At 46.0% G+C, this 19290-nt stretch overlaps 2 protein-coding genes across 3 annotated transcripts in view; both read left to right on the top strand.

Moving 5' to 3' along the window:
• Nucleotides 1-13068, top strand: part of ddx20 (DEAD (Asp-Glu-Ala-Asp) box polypeptide 20) — a 13654-nt gene extending 586 nt beyond the window's left edge. Inside the window, exons 2-10 of one of the 2 annotated variants that reach the window (XM_048240807.1) lie at nt 1486-1580; nt 1902-2070; nt 2343-2457; nt 2931-3073; nt 4712-4850; nt 5233-5374; nt 6590-6695; nt 9970-10071; nt 11261-13068. In XM_048240807.1, the coding sequence (XP_048096764.1) occupies nt 1486-1580; nt 1902-2070; nt 2343-2457; nt 2931-3073; nt 4712-4850; nt 5233-5374; nt 6590-6695; nt 9970-10071; nt 11261-12429 (2180 nt within the window). In that variant the 3' untranslated portion in view covers nt 12430-13068. The remainder of the gene's footprint in view (nt 1-1485; nt 1581-1901; nt 2071-2342; nt 2458-2930; nt 3074-4711; nt 4851-5232; nt 5375-6589; nt 6696-9969; nt 10072-11260) is intronic. The other variant, XM_048240808.1, reaches the window with a different exon arrangement.
• A 985-nt stretch (nt 13069-14053) lies between these two features.
• Nucleotides 14054-18278, top strand: LOC125293122 (alpha-1A adrenergic receptor-like). The gene is made up of 2 exons (XM_048240809.1): nt 14054-15233; nt 16035-18278. The coding sequence occupies exons 1-2, from the start codon at nt 14166-14168 to the stop codon at nt 16191-16193; spliced, it is 1227 nt and encodes a 408-aa protein (XP_048096766.1). The 5' UTR covers nt 14054-14165; the 3' UTR covers nt 16194-18278.
• Nucleotides 18279-19290: the final 1012 nt, after the last annotated feature.

Genomic DNA, 19290 nt, shown 5'->3' with positions numbered 1-19290 from the left:
CAGCTAGCGCTGTAGTAGGTAGGCTAGCAGGCTCTCAAAAATAGACTGGTGTGTAAAGTGTAGTGCGTAGTTTTGCCCACTAGAGTGCGGTATAACATAAAATGCCTGCCAAGATGTTTCCCTTGCGCAGGTGTCCTTATTTGCGTTAACAGTAAAGTAGTTGTATGGAAACAGTTCCCTGACTGTCGTACTTTCATATTCAGACATGTCAGAAAACACGAGCAGGAATTTATCAAACCACTTTGTTTTGTCAAGTAAACAGTACAACCTTGAAAACCAGATTAAAATGCGTTTTTGGGTGATTACTCTCTGGAAGTAGATGAGAGCAGCCCACAAAACTGTTTGAATTCATATGTAACCATTTTGACCCTGGAAACCAATAAAGTGTTCTGAGTTTGTCACATCACAGAAAACGGTGTCATTTTACCACCCAGACAAATCTGGATGAATAAAACATGGCTAAGTACATTAAATTAGGTTTCAGAATCAAGGTAAAAGACCGGTATACCTACGTTCCTCTCAAATGCTGTGAGCAGGTCCACTGACTGCTGAAGAGATGGATATGAAAACACCTGATAAGTGCACAAAATATTGTGGTAGCCTCCTGCAGAAAGCTGATTTCACAATGCTAGTAGTTTTCTAATGTATACAAGGTGTTTTCAAACAAATGTCTGACTGTGTTTTACAGGGCCTTAAAATAAAGTTTATTTTCTGCATCAGTCGCATATGAGGTTGTTATGGCTTTTGTTTCAATGCACAACTTGAAATTCAGACCAGTGAGTGTAGAGACCCTTTCAACTGGAGCAAACATGCGTCCCTAAGCCCCCCAAGGCATGTCCACTGGCACAGAGAACAACGATACTTGAGGACAAACAAAAATAAAAGTGGAGAGCATTATTCATTAGTCATTCTCATTTCAAGTATGTGCCTTGGTTTTGAACCTTTCAACTGGAATCCCTCTAGGAACATATTGAAAGGGTCTATAGGCCTATAATGTCTTGCCATTGAGATGCTATCATTGATTAGCTTAGCACAACAAATATCAACATACTTATGGAATACCCAGTTTAAGCAAAAGAGAAATTATGTAACTTAATATGTGACACGAGTGTGGGTGAATTATTTACTTTATCTTGATGGGGAAACCCAATTCATTTATATTATGACTTAATATCATTTAATATGTTAGTTTATATTAGTTTATATGGTATTAGTTTTCGATTACCTTCAGGTCACCCTCTGTGCATATTAGCTGTGCAGTATAGTGTTTGTGTAATTTGTTGACTGTGAACAAACCTCTGTGGATGGGGAGGTGAGTGGGTGCCTGAAGGGCATTGCTAGCCCATGGAAACTCATTTAGTCGTCAACTCAAATGCAAACAAAAGCACGATGGCCGTCCGGTCAAATATTTGTCACCAGGAGGAGACGCCTCTTGCCTCGTGATGCCTAATAAAAGAGTTGTGTCTTGTTTACTCGTGTCTGCAGACCTGATTGTCCAGGCAAAGTCGGGCACTGGGAAGACGTGTGTGTTCGCCACCATCGCCTTGGACTCCCTCCTCCCAGAGAACCCAGGGCCGCAGGTGAGGAGCCTGTGAGTGTGTGTGTGTGTGTACCGCAGATGAGGTGGTAAGGGCCAAGTGGCTGAGGACCCCCAGTGCCTGGCTGGTGCAGCTGAGCATCAGTCTGGTCTTGTTTCTGTCTGACTGGATCACCAGCAGTCAGGGGTGTGTCTGTGTGTGTGTGTAGAGTGTTGTAGAGAAGTATGCAGGAGTATATTCTATTTGTATTGGAGTATCTGATATAACATGGTTATAAAGTATTGCTAGTATATCCCCCTCTCCCCAGGTGATATAACCTAGTTATAAAGTATTGCTGTGGTATAAGAGTATATCTCACCCCAGGTGCTGGTTCTGGCTCCAACTCGGGAGATAGCGGTCCAGATCCATTCGGTTGTCATGGCGATCGGCAGTGCCATCGAGGGCTTAGAGTGCCATGTGTTCATCGGGGGCACGCCAGTGAGTCAGGATAAGATTCGCCTTAAGAAGTGCCACATCGCCGTCGGCTCGCCAGGTGTGTGTGTGTGTGTGTGTGTGTGTGCCAACCTTTCCATTAAAGCCATTTTTGTTTCTGAAAGGACACATTAAAGTCTATGAAATGTTCAGTCACAGAAATGAACACACAGACACAAACACACAAACTGCTTTGTAGGGGCAGAGATCTTCTGGTTCAACCTGCCTTAGCACTAGCACTAGAAATAAGTTCTGTGTGTTTGCCTGCATGTCTGTGTGTGTAGTGTACATGTTTATGTGTGTGTGTTTACCTGTCTGTGTGTGTGTGTGTAGGTCGTATTAAGCAGCTGATTGAGATTGGTGTTTTGTCCACGGCGAGCATCAGGTTGTTTGTTCTGGACGAGGCTGACAAATTACTGGAGGAAGGCAGCTTTCAGGAGCAGATCAAGTGAGTGTGTGTGTGTGTATGAGTGAGTGTGTGAGTGTATTTTTGTGTGTTTGTGTGTTTATTTTTGTGTGTGTGTCAGAGATGGTCTTGATGAGTAGAATAGAGGTATGAATAAGGAGCATATGGTCTGACCCACGCTAATGAAATGGAACCCCCCTTCCCTGCCCTCCCCCTCCTCTCTCTCTCTTGTCTGTCTTCTTGTTTCTTTTCCTATCAAAGCGACACATGAAAAGGTGATTTTCATGTGCCCCCCCTCTCTCTTTTCCTTCTACCTTTCCTTTGTGTGTTATGTGTTTTCAAAGTTAAAAAATATGACAAAATAACATTTACTTAATCATCTCTCTCTCCTTCTCTCTCTCTCTCTCTCTCTCTCTCTCTCTCGCTCTCTTCCTCCCTCCCTCCCTCTCTCTCCCTCTCCCTCCATCTCTCTCCCCCTTTCTCTCTCCCTCTCTTCCTCTCTCTCTCTTGTCCAGTTGGATCTTCTCCTCTTTGCCAGTGAATAAACAGATGCTCGCTCTGTCTGCCACCTACCCAGAATCCTTAGCGCAGCACCTGACGCGCTACATGCGTGAACCCACCTTCGTGCGCCTCAACCCCACAGACCCAGGACTTATCGGTACGTCTCCTCTGGTTCCACTGCGGTTCAGTTCTGCAGGGCTCTACAGTGCGCCCATTTCACTCGCACATGCGAGTAAAAAATGATAAGCGGCGAGGTCAAAAATATTTAGGCACTGGTGCGAATGACTTCTAACCATGTCAATGTTTGTCTACAAAATACACCGCAACATTAAGAAACATTACTGGTGCAAACCATAGAATCACGTCGCGAATGCATCATAAAAACTACAACTCCCATCAACGTTAGCAGTTTAAGCGTTGTGACTTCGCTAGTAGTCGCTTCTATCAAATCCAAGAGCACGAGACAAAGTGGAAAGTTAGACTAGCCAGCCAAGATGCAAAGATTGAAGAAATTACTTCTTCTATCCACCGAATTCATCGGATTTTGGAGGAACAGGATGAGATTCTGAGAATGCAGTGAGAGAAGAAAAGGTAACCTAACATGCCTTTTAGCCCAGTTGACGTATTGGCTGCAATATGCAAAATATAGCTGTAGCGAACAGGCACAAAAGTAGCTTCCCGTAATACTCCCATTTTATTCAAAGGTAGAACGCTACTGACAACTCCAGGCTTCCACGCATGCTTGTTTGTTTACAATGAATACAAGCTGAAGTGCAAAACGAAAGTAGGCCTAACGTTTGCCTACTGCCCCCATCAATGCAGATATTTCAAATAAAAAGTAAAAGTATAAAAAATATATATATCCTTGATTAGCCTATGTTGGGTTTTGTGGATGAGAAAATGTTGTAGTTAGCCGTTTTAGGCAGTAGGCTATGCAGTCAGATAGGTCACCATGGGCATATTTGGATTAGCTACAGATGGATTCACAAATAAATAAATTAGCCTACATTTGGCAGGATACTTGATATACAGGCTAAATGCAAATATGGCAATGTATTATACTATTTTACATTAACAAAATGTAGGAAAATAGAACAGACTGTAAATAAAGTAGGCACTGATCTTTAAAATCCTATTTCCTGTAGCCTAAATGTTGTCAGTCATTCTTAATATTCGCAATTGGTGCACTGGCATGTTTAAGTGTTAGCTGCAGTGTAATGTTAGATTATGTTTAAGTTAAGTACAGAACTGACTGTGCGCCCAAATTTTTCTCTGTGCTCCTAAATTTTTTAACTTGGGTGCACAAGTGCCCCTGGAAAAAAAATGTTAGTGTAGAGCCCTGTTCTGGTTCCGCTGCGGTTCAGATATGGTTCCGCGCCGGTCCTGTTCTGGTTCCGCTCCGGTTCAGTTCTGGCTCACTGTAAACAGCACTCTCTGCCCAGGAGTAGATATGAGCCTGTGAGCAGTGTCCAGCGCTGGTGCCCACTCCTGCCCATCTGCATGTACATTCTGACTGTAACATCATGACGCATAAGAGACATGAATAAGAAATATCAGCACATCAACGAGTCTTAGCTCATGAATCTAAAAATCATAAGACATATATTCTAATTTCAGAACTCTTCAATTCTCTCAAACCTTGATTCCTCCATATCCACTTTCCATTTCTCTCTCTCTCTCTCTCTCTCTCTCTCTCTCCCTCTGACACTTTTCTCTTTCCCTCATTCTTCTCTTTTCTCCTCCTCTGTTGTTCCCTCGTTCGCTCCTCTCCCAATCTCGCTGTCGCCCCCTGCAGGTCTAAAGCAGTACTACCGCCTGGTGCCCACCCATCCGCTGCCCCATAAGGTGTTTGAGGAGAAGGTCCAGCACCTGCTGGACCTCTACAGCAAGGTTCCCTTCAACCAGTCGCTGGTCTTCTCCAACCTGCACAGCCGGTACTGACCAGTCACCTCTTTCAGCTCTCATTGGCTGTGTGTGTGTGTGTGTGTGTGTGTGTGTGTGTGGTAGAAGAGGCAGAAATGTAGATGCATATGGAAATAGTGCACAATGCTCTGCTAAAGGCAACTATATTGCCAATGTTGCCTTATGAAAGAAAATCTTATGATATGGATGAATGCTCACGATATACAGCAAGCGGTACGATAGGTGTGTGTGTGTTTATCTGTTTGCATATTTGGACAAATTTGAGCTGTTGTGTGTATGCATATGCAATGCATTTTAACAGCCTTTGCGTGCCTCTCTCTCTCTCTCTCTCTCTCTCTCTCTCTCTCTCTCTCTCTCTCATATTGCCTCTTTGTGTGTGTGTGTCCTGTGCAGGGCCCAGCAGCTGGCTGATGTCCTGTCCTCTAAGGGTCTTCCTGCTGTGTGCATCTCCAGCAGTCTCACACAGGACCAGAGACTGGACGCCATGTCCAAACTCAGACACTACCAGTGCAGAGTGCTCATCTCCACAGACCTGGTACACACACACACACACACAGAGTGAACACCTCTGTAGCTTCGCTGTTCAGGACCTTCATCGGTCTCCCTTGAATGGCTTTGTAGTTGCCTACCTAGTACTGAGTTACCTACTGTAGCACCCTGACCTTGGGTCAACTCCTGTTGTGTTTACAGTTTTTCCTCGATCGTTTTGATACCTGTGTCAACTCTGACATCACATTCTCAAAACAGTTAACACCCCTGTCTGAACAAAAGCACTCTGGACAAAATGACACATTTTTCTTGCAAAAGGCTGTTACTCTCTTAAAACACTTAAACCATGCAGCAAAAGCAAATCTTGCCTTCAAACACTACAACTTGTTGCCAATTCAAAAACAGTCTTTAATCAATCATTACACACTTGACCACAAAATGCAAAATCTAGTTCTCAAAATGAGCATTTTGTTATGTCTGTTCCATTACTTTCTCATTTTTCTGGTATCAAAAAAAAACTGTGAAAAGACAAAATGTACTGAATAAAAAACATTATTTATTCATTCCTCCCAAGATGTAACTGTCATTGACATGTAAGACATACAGCAAACACCTAGCAAGATACTGTAAATTACCTTGAACTACAACTTTCATCGAAATAAACCTACAGTAAACACCTTTTGTACTGTTTTCTCCACCAAATAGGCAATACAATACTTTGTCAAATGTGCATTAGATCCATACTTGCAAATAGCAACACAGAACAGACATCTCTTATGTATAATGAATGATTGCTGATTGAAGAATTGTGCAAAGGAGTTTCACACAGGTGTATCAGAGATTCAGACTTATGCAAGGAATCTATACCACCTCTGAAAAGATGTTTTTCTTTTGTTTAGCATGGGAAAACCAATAGAGTTTGGGGCTTTTGAATGACACCTGTGTTAACTGTTTTGCAAAAGGGTGTGAGAAATGTATGAACCCAATGAAAATGTGTGAACACATTTGCAAGAGATGACTTCTGCTGTGCAAAGAATGTAGTCATGAAGACCAAGTGGGTTCCAGTTTACTTAACCAGGTAAAAGTAATCGAGAAAAACTGTAACTAGCACCTTGGGTCAACTCCTGCGTTGTTAAATGTACAATACAAAAAAAGTGACTTGACTTGACCAATTAGCTAACCTTGAAATGAAGTGGCCGCATTCAGCAGAAGTGTTTTTCCCCGTGTGTGTGTGTGTGTGTGTGTGTGTGTGTGTGTGTAGACGTCTCGTGGGATAGATGCGGAAAAGGTGAACTTGGTGGTGAACCTGGATGTACCGCAGGACTGGGAAACGTACATGCACCGTATTGGCCGCGCAGGACGCTTCGGTAAGAGAGAGAGAGAGAGAAAGAGTGTGTGATACACATATGCATCGCATTGGCAGTGCAGGAAGCTTCGGTAAGAGTGTGTGTGTGTGTGTGTGTGTGTGTGTGTGTGTGTGTGTGTGTGTGTGTGTGTGTGTGTGTGTGTGCGCGCGCGCATTATGCCGTGCAGGACTCTGTGTGTGTGCGTTTGTCAGATATGCGGCACACTTCTGTGAGACCACAGGTTGCAGTTTGGTTCTGTGGATGTGTATGTTCATTCTTTACAACTTCAAAATCTGATGACCGTGATCATTGCGTTCATCAGTGATGGGCTGACGTGTGATTGGTTTTTAAAGTAAAGTTATTTGTTGTTGATTAACTTGATAATGAGATGCCATCTGATTGGCTATATGGCCACTAGGGTGCATCATTTGCCCCAATTTTGGAAATTCAACTTGTACCCAATTTTAAAATGTGACAATACTAATGAAAAGAAAATGTGTAAAATATTAGCTGGATTGAATAGTATCTAAGGGGTCCACCAAGCCTCTAAAGTTGCTTCTTAGCAGAGCCTGTATCCCCGCTCTGGAAAAATCAGTTTTTCGTAAATAACTTCCAAAATAATGCATTTAGGCCTACAGTGTCAATGAAAGTTGAATATAAACATGGCTATTGCACATCTTTTGGTACCAGTCTGATATCTCTAGCTTCATTGGTTTCTAAAATATTGCATTTTCCCCCTATTTTTAGCGTAGCGATATGTCCCAATATCTATAAAAAGCAGATGTGAAGGTAGTCCAGTCATGGTCTTATATGAAAATCCTTATAACTATAAGTATATATACTCTTTTGATCTCGTGAGGGAAATTTGGTCTCTGCATTTATCCCAATCCATTGAATTAGTGAAACACACTCAGCACACAGTGAACACACAGTGAGGTGAAGCACACACTAATCCCGGCGCAGTGAGCTGCCTGCTACAACAGCGGCGCTCGGGGAGCAGTGAGGGGTTACAGTAGGTGCCAGTAGGGGGTTACAGTAGGTGACTTCAGCCGTGCCTACTGGTGGGGTTTGAACGGCAACCCTCGGTTACAAGTCCGAACGCTACAAAAGCACACACTCTTTACATGTTCCCCTTCCTCTTCCTCAGGTTTGGTGTTTTCTTTCTGTCTGCTTCCACCACCTGCAGAACATTCTGGTAGTTCTTCTCCTCTTGCAGAGCCTATGTAGTCTGTGCTGAGCTTCACATTACGCTCTGCGCTGTCATTGACCACATGCATGGACTCTTAGTGAATCAAGGCCTCATCTTGGTGGTTGCAGTGTTCAGTGGCTGTTGAGCATCATGGAGCGACCTGCAGTTCTTCAAGAATTTGCTTCGGTATTCACATGTTTCAGCAGTGATCTCAAGAGTGCAATGAAGGCCTTTCAGAGACACCAGTGGTACTTCAGCACAAGAAATCCCTGGCCACCAGCTTGCCTGCTGTCAAACCATCTACCTCCTCCACATGTCCAAATGACAGATATGGCTCAGGCCGGCAAGCCCAAATTTCCAGGAAAGATAACCCAAAAGACGACACTAGCAAACCTGGGACCTGATTTGTGGTATATCTTTCATCTTCTGCAGCTGGACCCTGCTTTCCTCACCACTGACATCTCAACCTGGCCTGCTCACCCAGCCTACAAGGAGGCCTTGATTCACTTGGAGTCCATGAATGTGGTCAATGATGGCGTAATGTGAAGCTCAGCACAGACTAGGCTCTGCAAGAGGCGAAGAACATTACCAGAATGTTCTGCACAGAGAGAAAACACCAAACCTGAGGAAGAGGAAGGGAAACATGTAAAGAGTGTGTGTTCTTTGATGTTAAAACATCATCATATGGTGGTTAGTTATTAAGAATTATGTATGTTCTATCTATTCATGGATTACCCATTTGCTCAGTCATATAATATGTTTGTAGGAGGTTTACAGTTTGTCTTACACTTTGAAATGTAAGGTGTTCATAGTTCTAGAATAGGGTAATGTTAGTTAATGGAATATAATTTAAGATTTTATTGATAGCTTACTTTCATGCTGTTATTCTGGAAAATCCATGTGAAATGACAACTGCCATATCTCAGGAAGTAATAAAGATAGAGACACACAGCTGGCACCAAATGATGCGCAATGTACATATTTATATTCAACTTTCTTTGACATTATAGGGCTAGATCTATTATTTTTGCCATTATTTAAGAAAAAAATTATATTTGTATGTCCGTTGTTAGTTGGAAACTTCAGAAGCTCGGTGGACCCCTTAGATATCAATAGAATTTTATACAATTTCTCATGGAAGTTTAATTTAGTTAGTGTAAAAAATCTATTCTAGGTACAGATTGATTTTCAAAAAAAATGAAAAAAGTGGGGCAAATGATGCACCCTAATGGCCACTGATATGACCTGTAATTGGTCATCATTATATATGCAGCCAGTCATTGGCTGTGGAAGTAGCCTCTTATGACTGTTGTCCATAGTGGTATTTTTAGCTGCCTGTTAGGGGCAGGTAGTTTAAGGATAACAAGCTACTTAATTAGAGAGTGTGAGTGTGTGTGTGTGTGTGCTCGCTCACCTCCTTCAAAACTGCTTCATGATGAAGGGTCTGAAATCAGAATTACCTTTGCCGTGTTGTCATGCCGACCACAAGTAGCCTCAAAAGGAGCTGTATTCGGTTGTCACGACGAGGAACATAACCTTCCCATGGCTTTTATTGAACAATCCTCTCTCTCTCTCTCTCTGCTCTGCCCTTCCTTCTCCCTCCCCCTCTCTCCATTCTCCCTCCACCTTCCTTTCTTTGCCTTGCTTCATTCTCTTCTCTCTCTCTCCATCTATCTCTCTTCCTCTGTCCATTTACCCTCTTTTCGATCACTCTCTCCTGTCCTCCTTAATGAGTCTTTTCAGTCCTCACTCCTTTTCAACACGCTTACACAATGCGGCCATAACCATGGCTTTGGATCTGCATCTGTGGGTTTCTGTGTGTGTGTGAGTGTGTTTCTGTGAGTGTTGTGGTGGTGTTAATGAGTGTGTGTGTGTTTGTTTCTGTGAGTTTTGGTAGTGTTAATTAGTGTGTTTGTCAGTGAATGTGTGTGTGTGTGTGAGTGTGAGCGTCTGGTGGTGTGTAGCTGTTTTTAGACCTGGTTGTCTGAAGAGAGGCAGCCTGTAGGCTTCACACTGGAGTGTGACCTTCTCCTGGGACCCTCTCAAGCTTTAGAGGACAAGGGCACACATACACACATTCACTCCTGATACCTCCATCTGTCTCAGGCACACATGGACTGGCCGTTACATACTGTTGCTATGGTGAGGAGGAGAATAAGATGATGATGATTGCCCAGAAGTGCAGCCTCAACATTACAGCATTGCCAGGTAAACACACACACACACACACACACACACACACACACACACACACACACACACACACACAGTACATTTGCAGTAACACACGGCCCTATGTTGACCTAAAGTCATGCAGACATACACATGTGAACTGTTTTTACACACACACACACACACTCACACACACACACTATTAAACATATAATCTAACTCCACTTCATAGCTTCGCAGCATTTCTATGGCCTCCTCAGAGTACAGAGGGGTATTACACAAAGGCAGAATTAAGACATCCAAGATAAGTGATAAAGCGAGGTTTGACATAGCGTTGTCTGGTCATCCTAGCTCAACTCGTTTTACTAATGAGTAGGAGCGACTATGTCAAGCCAGGTGTAAGTAAATCAGGATGTGTGCGCATTCTCGTTTCTGCTCCAAAGTGCCCACAGTTGGAATAAAAAAAGACGCGGAAAATAGCGTCATTCACACAAAGTGAACAACCGCTTTTGATATAGACTAACAATGAAGTAAAGTTGTCCTTTGTGGAATGGGGAATCACAGCTATTCCTGTAAAACAGCAGGAGTAGGCGTGGTAGACCAACTGAATGCAAATTTCACGTATGCACCCACGTGTGAGTGCTTCCTTGTCTCGGCACGCAACATCAATAAGAAAGCGCTTGCCACTGCAAAGATGCACATAGTATGATATACCTTAATATTATAGTTGAAAATACCTTCGAAAACTTGCCCCTCCACTTCCAATCAACTACAGTAGGCTATTCATCAAACGTCTATCAATAAAATAAGCAAACAATGAGTACCTAGGCCTATGTTAATAATTATAAGGCTATCACAATTAAAATAATAAACATATAGTAGTAGGCAGACTATCTGTTTTGTTTTGCAAGCAAATACATTTAGCAAATAGTTTATAAATGGAATAAAGCTCCTTAAAAATTAGCACGGAGGTCTGATGTGAATGACAGCTAGCTGAACCAATAAGACGACATAATTACCATTAGAATTAACTTAGCTTGGCTGTATAAATCCCCATGGTAACTTATGTGCCATCTCTTTTGTGAAACCAAGTCAAGGCTAAATTCATCCAGGATGACCTAAAAATCCCAGCTTAATCCCTTATCTAGGTTTTTTATGAAATACCCCTCTGGCGTTGTTGTTGTTGCTGTTGTTGTTGTTGTTGACAACTCCACCCCCTCCCCAGACCCGATCCCTGCCGGTCTGATGGAGGAGCGTTGTGACTGGGACATCACCATCCAGCCCCCCCACAAAGACGACCTGTCCACCCTGTCCCTCCCCAGGAAGAAGAAATCCCCCAAGCACACAGACCAAGCCAGCCCCTCCCATCACACCGCCGCAGAGCAGGTAACAAGCACAGCAACCGTGGAGCAGCACTCAGACGGCCCAATCAGGAAACAGCACTCAGACGGCCCAATCAGGAATCTGCACACTGCTCATATAGGGGCTGTGAGCAGACCAAAGAAAGCCCCGCCCCCGTCTCGCCCCGAGTCCCAGGCTGGAGGCGTGTCCTCCCCTGCCCCCGCCCCCACCTCACGCCAGCGTCTCCAGGACGCCCTCCCCAAGATCCCGCCCCTGCCCTCCTTCAAGCCGCGGCGTGCCGAGCGCATAAGCCTGCAGGACGCCGCACGCGACTTCCAGCGCTTCATCACGGGAGGGCCTGGACGGAGCGTGGAGGTGGTGCGGCAGTTCCGGGGGCGTGCGGCCGACGGGCAGGACGATGTCGCCGCCGACGGAGTGGCAGAGCTGCGGGACGAGACGTTAGTGTTGCACGACGATGAGCGGCCTGCGGTGCGCTTACAGGGGAGGAGGAGGATGACCTCTGACCCCTCTAGCCCCGTCTCCTCCTCCTCCAGCTCAGAGTCCGACATGGAGACGGAGCAGAAAGGGACGTCGCTACCGCCGCAGAAAGTTCCACCAGCACGGGGCAGCCGCAACATCACGCGCCGGCCGACTGGACCAATCAAAACCGAGCCCATGCAGGAAGCACACGCCTCCAAACACCACAGCCAATCCCCTCAACCCACCACTGCACCCCCCAGACACCTACGTCCTCCGCCACCTCCACATGCACGAGGCAGACCCTTGACCTCCCCAGCCCAGAGAGGAGGCTCTTCGAGGGGGAGAGCCAGGCGTCAGGACCCCCTGCGGATGCCCCCTGCGGAGCTGGAGGAGGAGGAAGATGATGAAGAAGAGGAGGCGCAGGACTACTGGGGGAGGAGCTACTCCAGGGCCTGGAAGCAGTACTACAGCTCCGCCCCTCCTCCCTACAGACACGCCTACAGCTCCGCCCACGCATGGATGGCAGCCTATCGCATGAGCAGCATCTACATGCAGGAGATGATGAAACCATAGCAACACCTCTCTCTATCCTCTCCTCATCTCTCTCCTCTCCTCCTCTCTATCCCCCTCTCCTCCTCCTCTCCTCTCTCTCCTCCTCTCTATCCCTCTCTCCTCTTCCTTTCTTCTCCGCTCCTCCTTTCCTCCTCTCCTCTGTGTCCCCCTCTCCTCCCTCATCACATAAAGAGCATCTACAGACTGGCAGGTGTGCAGACACACAGCAGTGATCCTGTTCTCCTCTCCTCTCCTCCCTCCCCCTCTCTTTTCCTCTATCGTCCTATCCTCTATCATTCCCTGTCCTCGCTGTGCCGCTCTCCTCTATCCTCTTCTGCTCTCTCTATCCTCTCTTCTCATCTCCTCTCTATCCTCTATCCTATCTTCTCTCTCTATCCTCCACTCCTCTCTATCCTCTATCCTACACTCCTCTGCTCTCCTCTCAACAGCAATGCCGTTTTTACCAGTCTCCTCTGGTACTGCAGGTTAAGATGTGTTGTGTTTTCTGTATATTTTTTTAGTGTGGGTGTGTGTGTGCGTGTGCAAGCATGTGTTAAGCAAGTCAGTGCTTTTGAGTAAACACACAGAGTTGTAAACAGATGTAAGGTGTTTTACATGTGCGTGAACGAGTTCTTTATAATAAAATGAATGATCAGCTCTCAACCCAAACCTGACGTGCCTTGTGCTGTTGTGGCTGAGTGGAGGGGTGAGTGGTTGTGGCCAGCGCCAGCGTCTTAAGGTCCGCAGGGTCCAGCGTCATCATCCAGGCTCCCCAGGGGTCGCACCATGAGTCACGCAACGCCACCATTACCTGCAATCAGACACTAATCAAGCTCCCTCTCACACACACACACGCACATACACACAGTAATGAGGGGCAGCTAATGCTGATAAAGCTTCCCTGGCCACACGCACATTAATGAGGAGCTGCAGAACTACTTGTATGATTAGCACAAGCCCAAAGACACCTTCACCTCTAAAGTTCCCCTGACTGGGCCTTGTGGTCCTCTAAAGTTCTTGTCATTGGACCCCGTAGTTCACCTCTAAAGTTCACCTGACTGGGCCCCGTAGTTCATGTGAGTTGTGACTCGTGGTCTGGGACTGCGGCGCTGGGGCGGAACACGCGTCTCTGTCTGGCCCCGTCCTGTTCTCTGACCACCTACTGTATAAACCACCCCACCCAAACACCAACGCCATTGGTTGCTTTCTTTTTTCATGGTTTTTCCAGTCCTGTCGGGTGTTCCTGTGTATTTGTGACCCATAAATGCAGCATTGGGTAACAAAGAGGGCCTGCACACTGATGCATAAATTAGCTTTAGGAGTTCAGCTGTGTAGGTTGAGGGGCAATCTGCATGTGAGTTATTAGGAAATAGGCATGGTTAATTACAATTTACTAGGTAAAAAGAAGTCTTCCTTTGTGCTTGAATGTAATGTAAATGTTCTCCAATAGCAACCCAGTAAAGATGCCACAGAGCCTCTTGTGTGATGTATTATAAATACAACAAAGGATGCAGACATAGAAGCGAAGTTTTAATTCGATAGGCTAAGGAGGGTTGTTGAAACCCTTGTGTGTTTATGTGTATGTGCGCGCGCGCGCGTGTGTGTGTGTGTGTGTCGTGCAGGTTTAGAATGGTCCTGACGTCACTCGAGGCTGGGTCACTGTCCACGGGCTTTGCCGTGTACAGGAAAGACCGCGCAGTCGCCGCTCGCGCTGTGGTTCGTTTCCCTTGCACCATGTCAGTGTGTGTGCCGGTGGGATGACACTGGAAAACCGTGGGAGCGCGAACGAGAGCTCGCCGTGCAGCGCTACGACCGAACACACTCCGTTTGTGGTATTCAACTGCGCCCTCCTCAGCCTGTCGTTGCTGTTCGGCGTCTCCGGGAACCTGCTCGTGTGCTGGGTGGTGTTAAGGAACAAAACTCTGCGCACTGCCAACAACGCGCTGCTGGTCAACCTGGCCGCGAGCGACCTGATCAAATGCTCCGTGGACACGCCGGTGTTCCTGGCGTCGCTGCTCTGGGCGCTCGTGCGGACGGAGGTGGGCGCGCGCCTCTGCTGCCTGCTGCAGTTCACGTACGCGCTGTGCAGTTGCGTGCAGTTGCTGAGTCTCGTGGGCATCAGCGTGGAGAGATTTCGGGCTATAGCCTTCCCATTCAAGGCTGAGGCGCGTAGAGGCAGAGTCCGCGTGTGGCTCCTCTTTATTTGGGCACTCGGCCTCGTGCTGGCCGTGCTCTCGCTCACTCTGAGCAAAGACACACTCTACTACATGATGTGCACTCATGTGCGCCCGCACGGTATCTCCAACCGTAGCGCGGATCCGTTTGGCGTGTTTGTGTTGGTGCCCGTTTGGGGATGTTGCCTTGTTTTAATAGCGGTTCATTATTTGCGTATTTTTGTGGTGGTCCGACAGCACTCTAATAAAATATTTGACAGAGGAATCCAGCTGAAACACTCCATGTCGAGACAGGTGTCCGGGTGGCAAAACTTCTCACAGCACGCGCAACGCCCGAGCGGCACGCTATCCAAACCCTGCGAGCACGTGCCTGGGGAAAGGCCGTCACCGCTGGAGGAGGAGGAAGGGAAAGCGCCCGTACCGGAGATGCCGCCACCGGCGCCGCAGGAGAGTGGTAAAGCGGCCGTGTCATCCCCAGAGATCGTGGGTGCGGTGTGCATTCTGACCCCAAAGGCGAAAGAACTAGGGCGGAAGCGTCTGGAGGGCAAGCTGGCCAAGCGCTTCGGGTCCATCATCATCGCGGTGCTCCTCTTCTGGATGCCCCTGGTGCTGTGCCTCATCCTGGGCTCCTGCGCAGCGACTCACGCCGAGGTGAGGAACAGAGGGGTGGAGAGGCCATCCTCAGTCAGCGAACAAACATGCAGTGTAGCCTACTTAATAACATTCTTAACACAATTATTTCTATTGTGCAATTTATTACAGTTAATTCGCATATTCCTGACTGTAGCTGTAATTTTATATCATAATGGCAATTATTTAATTGTTTTGTATATAATCTAAGCCACTGGATGCGTCAATGCTCTCGGGGATAAAGTTTTCATATAGGCCTATCTCTAATATGGAGTAGGGTAAGCTCTTGTGTTGTGACACCATTATGCACCGAGGCTATGGAACGCCTTGCCTCTGTACATCAAACAGACGAGTTTAGTAAATATCCGTTTTTAGTAAATATCAGGTTTAAAGACCTGAAAACTTACCTGGATATGAGAGCTTTTAGTTAACTCGTTTTTATCTTGTAGCCTATTTCTTCACATTATTTTACATTCTGCTTCTATTTACAAGGTCTTCCCATTTCACTGCACTGGTGTATGGGTTGTATCTATCTCCTTGCCATCCTGTGAATTCCCATCTTTACTAAATTCTAAATAGCTAATGTTTTATTTATTATTTTGTTTGTTTGCATTTATATTATTTTTTCTTCTTCTTTTTCTCTATTATTTTGTTAAGTGCTCCAAATGTAGGCTAAAGCACTTTGAGCTGCATTCTGTGTATGAAAGTTGCTAAACAAATACATATTTATTATTATTATTATTATTATTATTATTATTATTTTTTATTATTAAAGATCGTCTAAAGCCGTCCACTTGTTGCGCCCCCGTCTTCGTGTTTCAGGACTGGATGTTCCGGGAGGTGCAGACGTCCGCGATGGTGCTGACCTGCGTGCCTGCGGCGCTCCACCCGCTCATCTACTCCCTACTCAACCGACAGTTCCGCGCAGAGTTCCACAGGACTCTCTCTGCGCTGCGGACCTGCGCAAGGTGGCGGGACTGAGCCCTGTCGCTTGACTGCCTCCGGACATGTTTCAGCCTGGACGCGACTCTTTTCCCGGTCACTCACTTTAAGCCAGTCTGGAGACATCCGCGCCATCCGGTCGTGCTAAAAAACTACCTCCTCAATGAACTATAAAACGAGATCTGCGAACCTTTCCAGCATAAATAAACAGAATCAAAATGGTCGGTTGTTGGTTCGAAGGTGGAGGACTGAGGCTAATTTTGCAGCTGGTAGCCTGTTCAGCCTGTGTTCAGTATGTATTTTTAAAATGATGTGTTGACTGATACATTGTTCTAGCCTACACCAAGGGAAAACATTATTAGACATGAATAATTTGTACACTCGAGAGGTAGCATACGCATGAGTGATTGTGAATTGACATCAGTGATATTTGAACAGCTATAGTCTTGATATGCTTAACAAGTTGTGTTATTGTAAGATGAGTGCACTGGCTATATGATTTTATTTAATGTGTTACCTAACCCACTGTCCAACACTACAAGTGTTTTGATGCCAACATTATGACAGGCCTAGTAGCCTGTGGGACACCGAAACAGGTCATGGGGTAGCCTATGTCAGTCTGCAGCAAAGACAGGCTATGTAAGTGAATTATCTTTGTTTTAACTTTAAACTAGTCTGGAGCGTAACCAGTGGTCACTTATGAAAAACAAAGACTACGTTTTGTAATTATAGCTTCCTCTTCACTTATGACGCCACTACGTCAGTTTCCTCATTTATTTCTTTAATAAAAAATGAGCCGAGCCTGTAATTCTGCAGTTAGACATCCACTAGAGGTCATCACCGCTCTGTCTGTGACGGAAGTTGGCGTTAGTGGATCACTGGCTAACTGGCCAACTCTGCTTCTCCAATGTTCACATCTTCACGACGATGGACTAAAAAATTCTCCAAAAGATGGAGCAAGCCAGAACAAACATGTGTGACGTTCTTGTGCATGTTAATTACTGGAGCTTGATGGTGTTGTAAGCCCCCAATGTCTTCCAGGCAGCGCTGCAAGGCACTTAACCATAACCCTTACCTAACCCTAGTGCCTTCCATGCAGCGCTGCCTGGAAGACGACGTTGGGGGCTTAAAACACCACACAGGCAGCCAGACCAGTGGGTAACCTGTCTCTACTGAACGACGGCCTGGTTGTTACCTGGATGGGAGACCGCCTGGGAAAAACAGGTTGCTGCTGCAAGTGGTGTCAGTGGTACAGCAGGGGGCACTCTCCTAGTGTCCAGGTGGCTCTCTGATTGCCCAGTGCTGATTGGTTCCCTCTCTGGTGTCCCTTCCCCTCACTGTAAAGTACTCTCTCTCAGGAACCCCTAGTCTTCGCTAAGTGTCATGGGATCATGAATGACCTCAGTTTAGTGTCTCATCCAAATGACAGCACAGCGCAGCACATACAGCAGTGTCCTGTCACTCCACTGGGATGAGTTCCTTTGGCCAGAGGGAAGGCTGCCCCCTACTAGCACTCCCACATCAGCAGCCTGCTTCTCCAGGAGGTCTTCCATCCAGGTACTAAACAGGGCCTCTGCTGTTTAGCTTCAGTCATGCAGCAGAGGCCAGCTACCCAGTGGTCTGGCTTTTGGCCCACTGGACACATGCTGCCAGTCCAGTAATAAACGTCACACAGGAGATACAGCTCAGCTGAATACAGTGTTTCATGTTCGATGTTCATGTTCTACAAAATGGGCAGTTTCACCATCAGGGTAACGGCATGCCAGTGGGTGTTCCTGACGGCAGCAAATGACTTGAAGTATAACCGTAATTTGATTGGTTGGTGCTGTCCGTCGATTGGCTTGATTGGCCGGTGCACTCTGTTGGTGCAGCAACAGCTGAACTTCTCAATGCGAGCAACGGGAGAAACGTGACGCAACGGACCCACAATTCAGTTCGGCACCGGATGACGTAAGCCCATGTAAAGTGAATGAGATGCGTCTCCAGCACTGCAACGCACCCAGCTGTGTGTAGAGGCCGTCAGCGCTTTGTTTCAAAAGGCCTAGGAATTAAACCCTCTTCAAATATGATTTGTTTTTCTGTGTGTCTACATCTGTTGAAGGATAAAATAAATGTTTCATGGCACCTGGTCATTGACAATTCTTATGGAATGTTATGTATTACATATGTATTAATGTACACATCTGAAAGAAATTTATTTTTTGCCATCAGTATAAGGATAAATAGTTGCATACAATATTTGTAGTGTTTATTGTAGTTCCTAGGGTTCACATAATTTAAGTATGACTGATTAAGTTATTGCATTTTTATGGAAATGGTGCAAACTCAATCATCTTCAACTCAACACTTCAAAGACCAAGGAGATGGTGGTGGATTTCCACAGGTCTAAGCCCGCTCTGCTACCAGTCTCCATTAATGGGGTCAATGTGGAGGTGGTAAACACCTACAAGTATCTGGGCTTACACCTGGACAATAAACTGGACTGGTCAGCCAATACTGAAGCACTCTACAAGAAAGGGCAGAGCAGGCTGTACTTCCTGAGGAGGCTGCGGTCCTTCAATGTCTGCAGTTAGTTCCTCAGGCTGTTTTACCAGTCTGTTTTTGCCAGCGTCCTCTTCTATGCTGTGGTATGCTGGGGAGGAAGCACAAAGAAGAAGGATGCTGGGCGACTAGATAGGCTGGTAAGGAAAGCTGGCTCTATCTTGGGAGCCGAACTGGAGTGCATCATTTCAATATCAGATAAAAGGACCCTGAATTAACTGATCAGCATCTTGGACAATGAATGTCATCCACTCCACAGCACTATTATAAAGCAGAAGAGCTTAATCAGCTGGAGACTTCGCTCACTGTCATGCACAACTGACAGACTGAGGAAGTCATTTGTCCCCAGGGCCATTGAACTGTCCAATGCTTCACTAAAGGGAAGAGGAGAGAGACTTCTCTGCATAGTCTGTCTGCCTCTCCATGTTTGTGTACATACTGTCCACTAGCCTACTGTTTTACTGCTACACTGTTTACATGCTATATTAGCACATACAGTATGCACAACCCTTTCCTCCCTCCTGGACTGTGGCCGTACTTGATGCTTAATACCTTATACTCATACTTGACCAATGGCTGTAACCCTATTACCTCA

The sequence above is a fragment of the Alosa alosa genome, chromosome 4 (genome assembly GCF_017589495.1).
Source record: "Alosa alosa isolate M-15738 ecotype Scorff River chromosome 4, AALO_Geno_1.1, whole genome shotgun sequence".
NCBI classification, from domain to species: Eukaryota; Metazoa; Chordata; class Actinopteri; order Clupeiformes; family Clupeidae; genus Alosa; species Alosa alosa.
This window is presented reverse-complemented; position numbering and strand designations above follow the sequence as displayed.

Bases quoted from the DNA above. Each gene is read 5' to 3' on its own strand.
- LOC125293122 (XM_048240809.1), top strand. From the start codon at position 14,166: ATGACACTGGAAAACCGTGGGAGCGCGAACGAGAGCTCGCCGTGCAGC. The intron at 15,234-16,034 runs GTGAGGAACAGA...TTCGTGTTTCAG, and splicing joins GCGCAGCGACTCACGCCGAG to GACTGGATGTTCCGGGAGGT.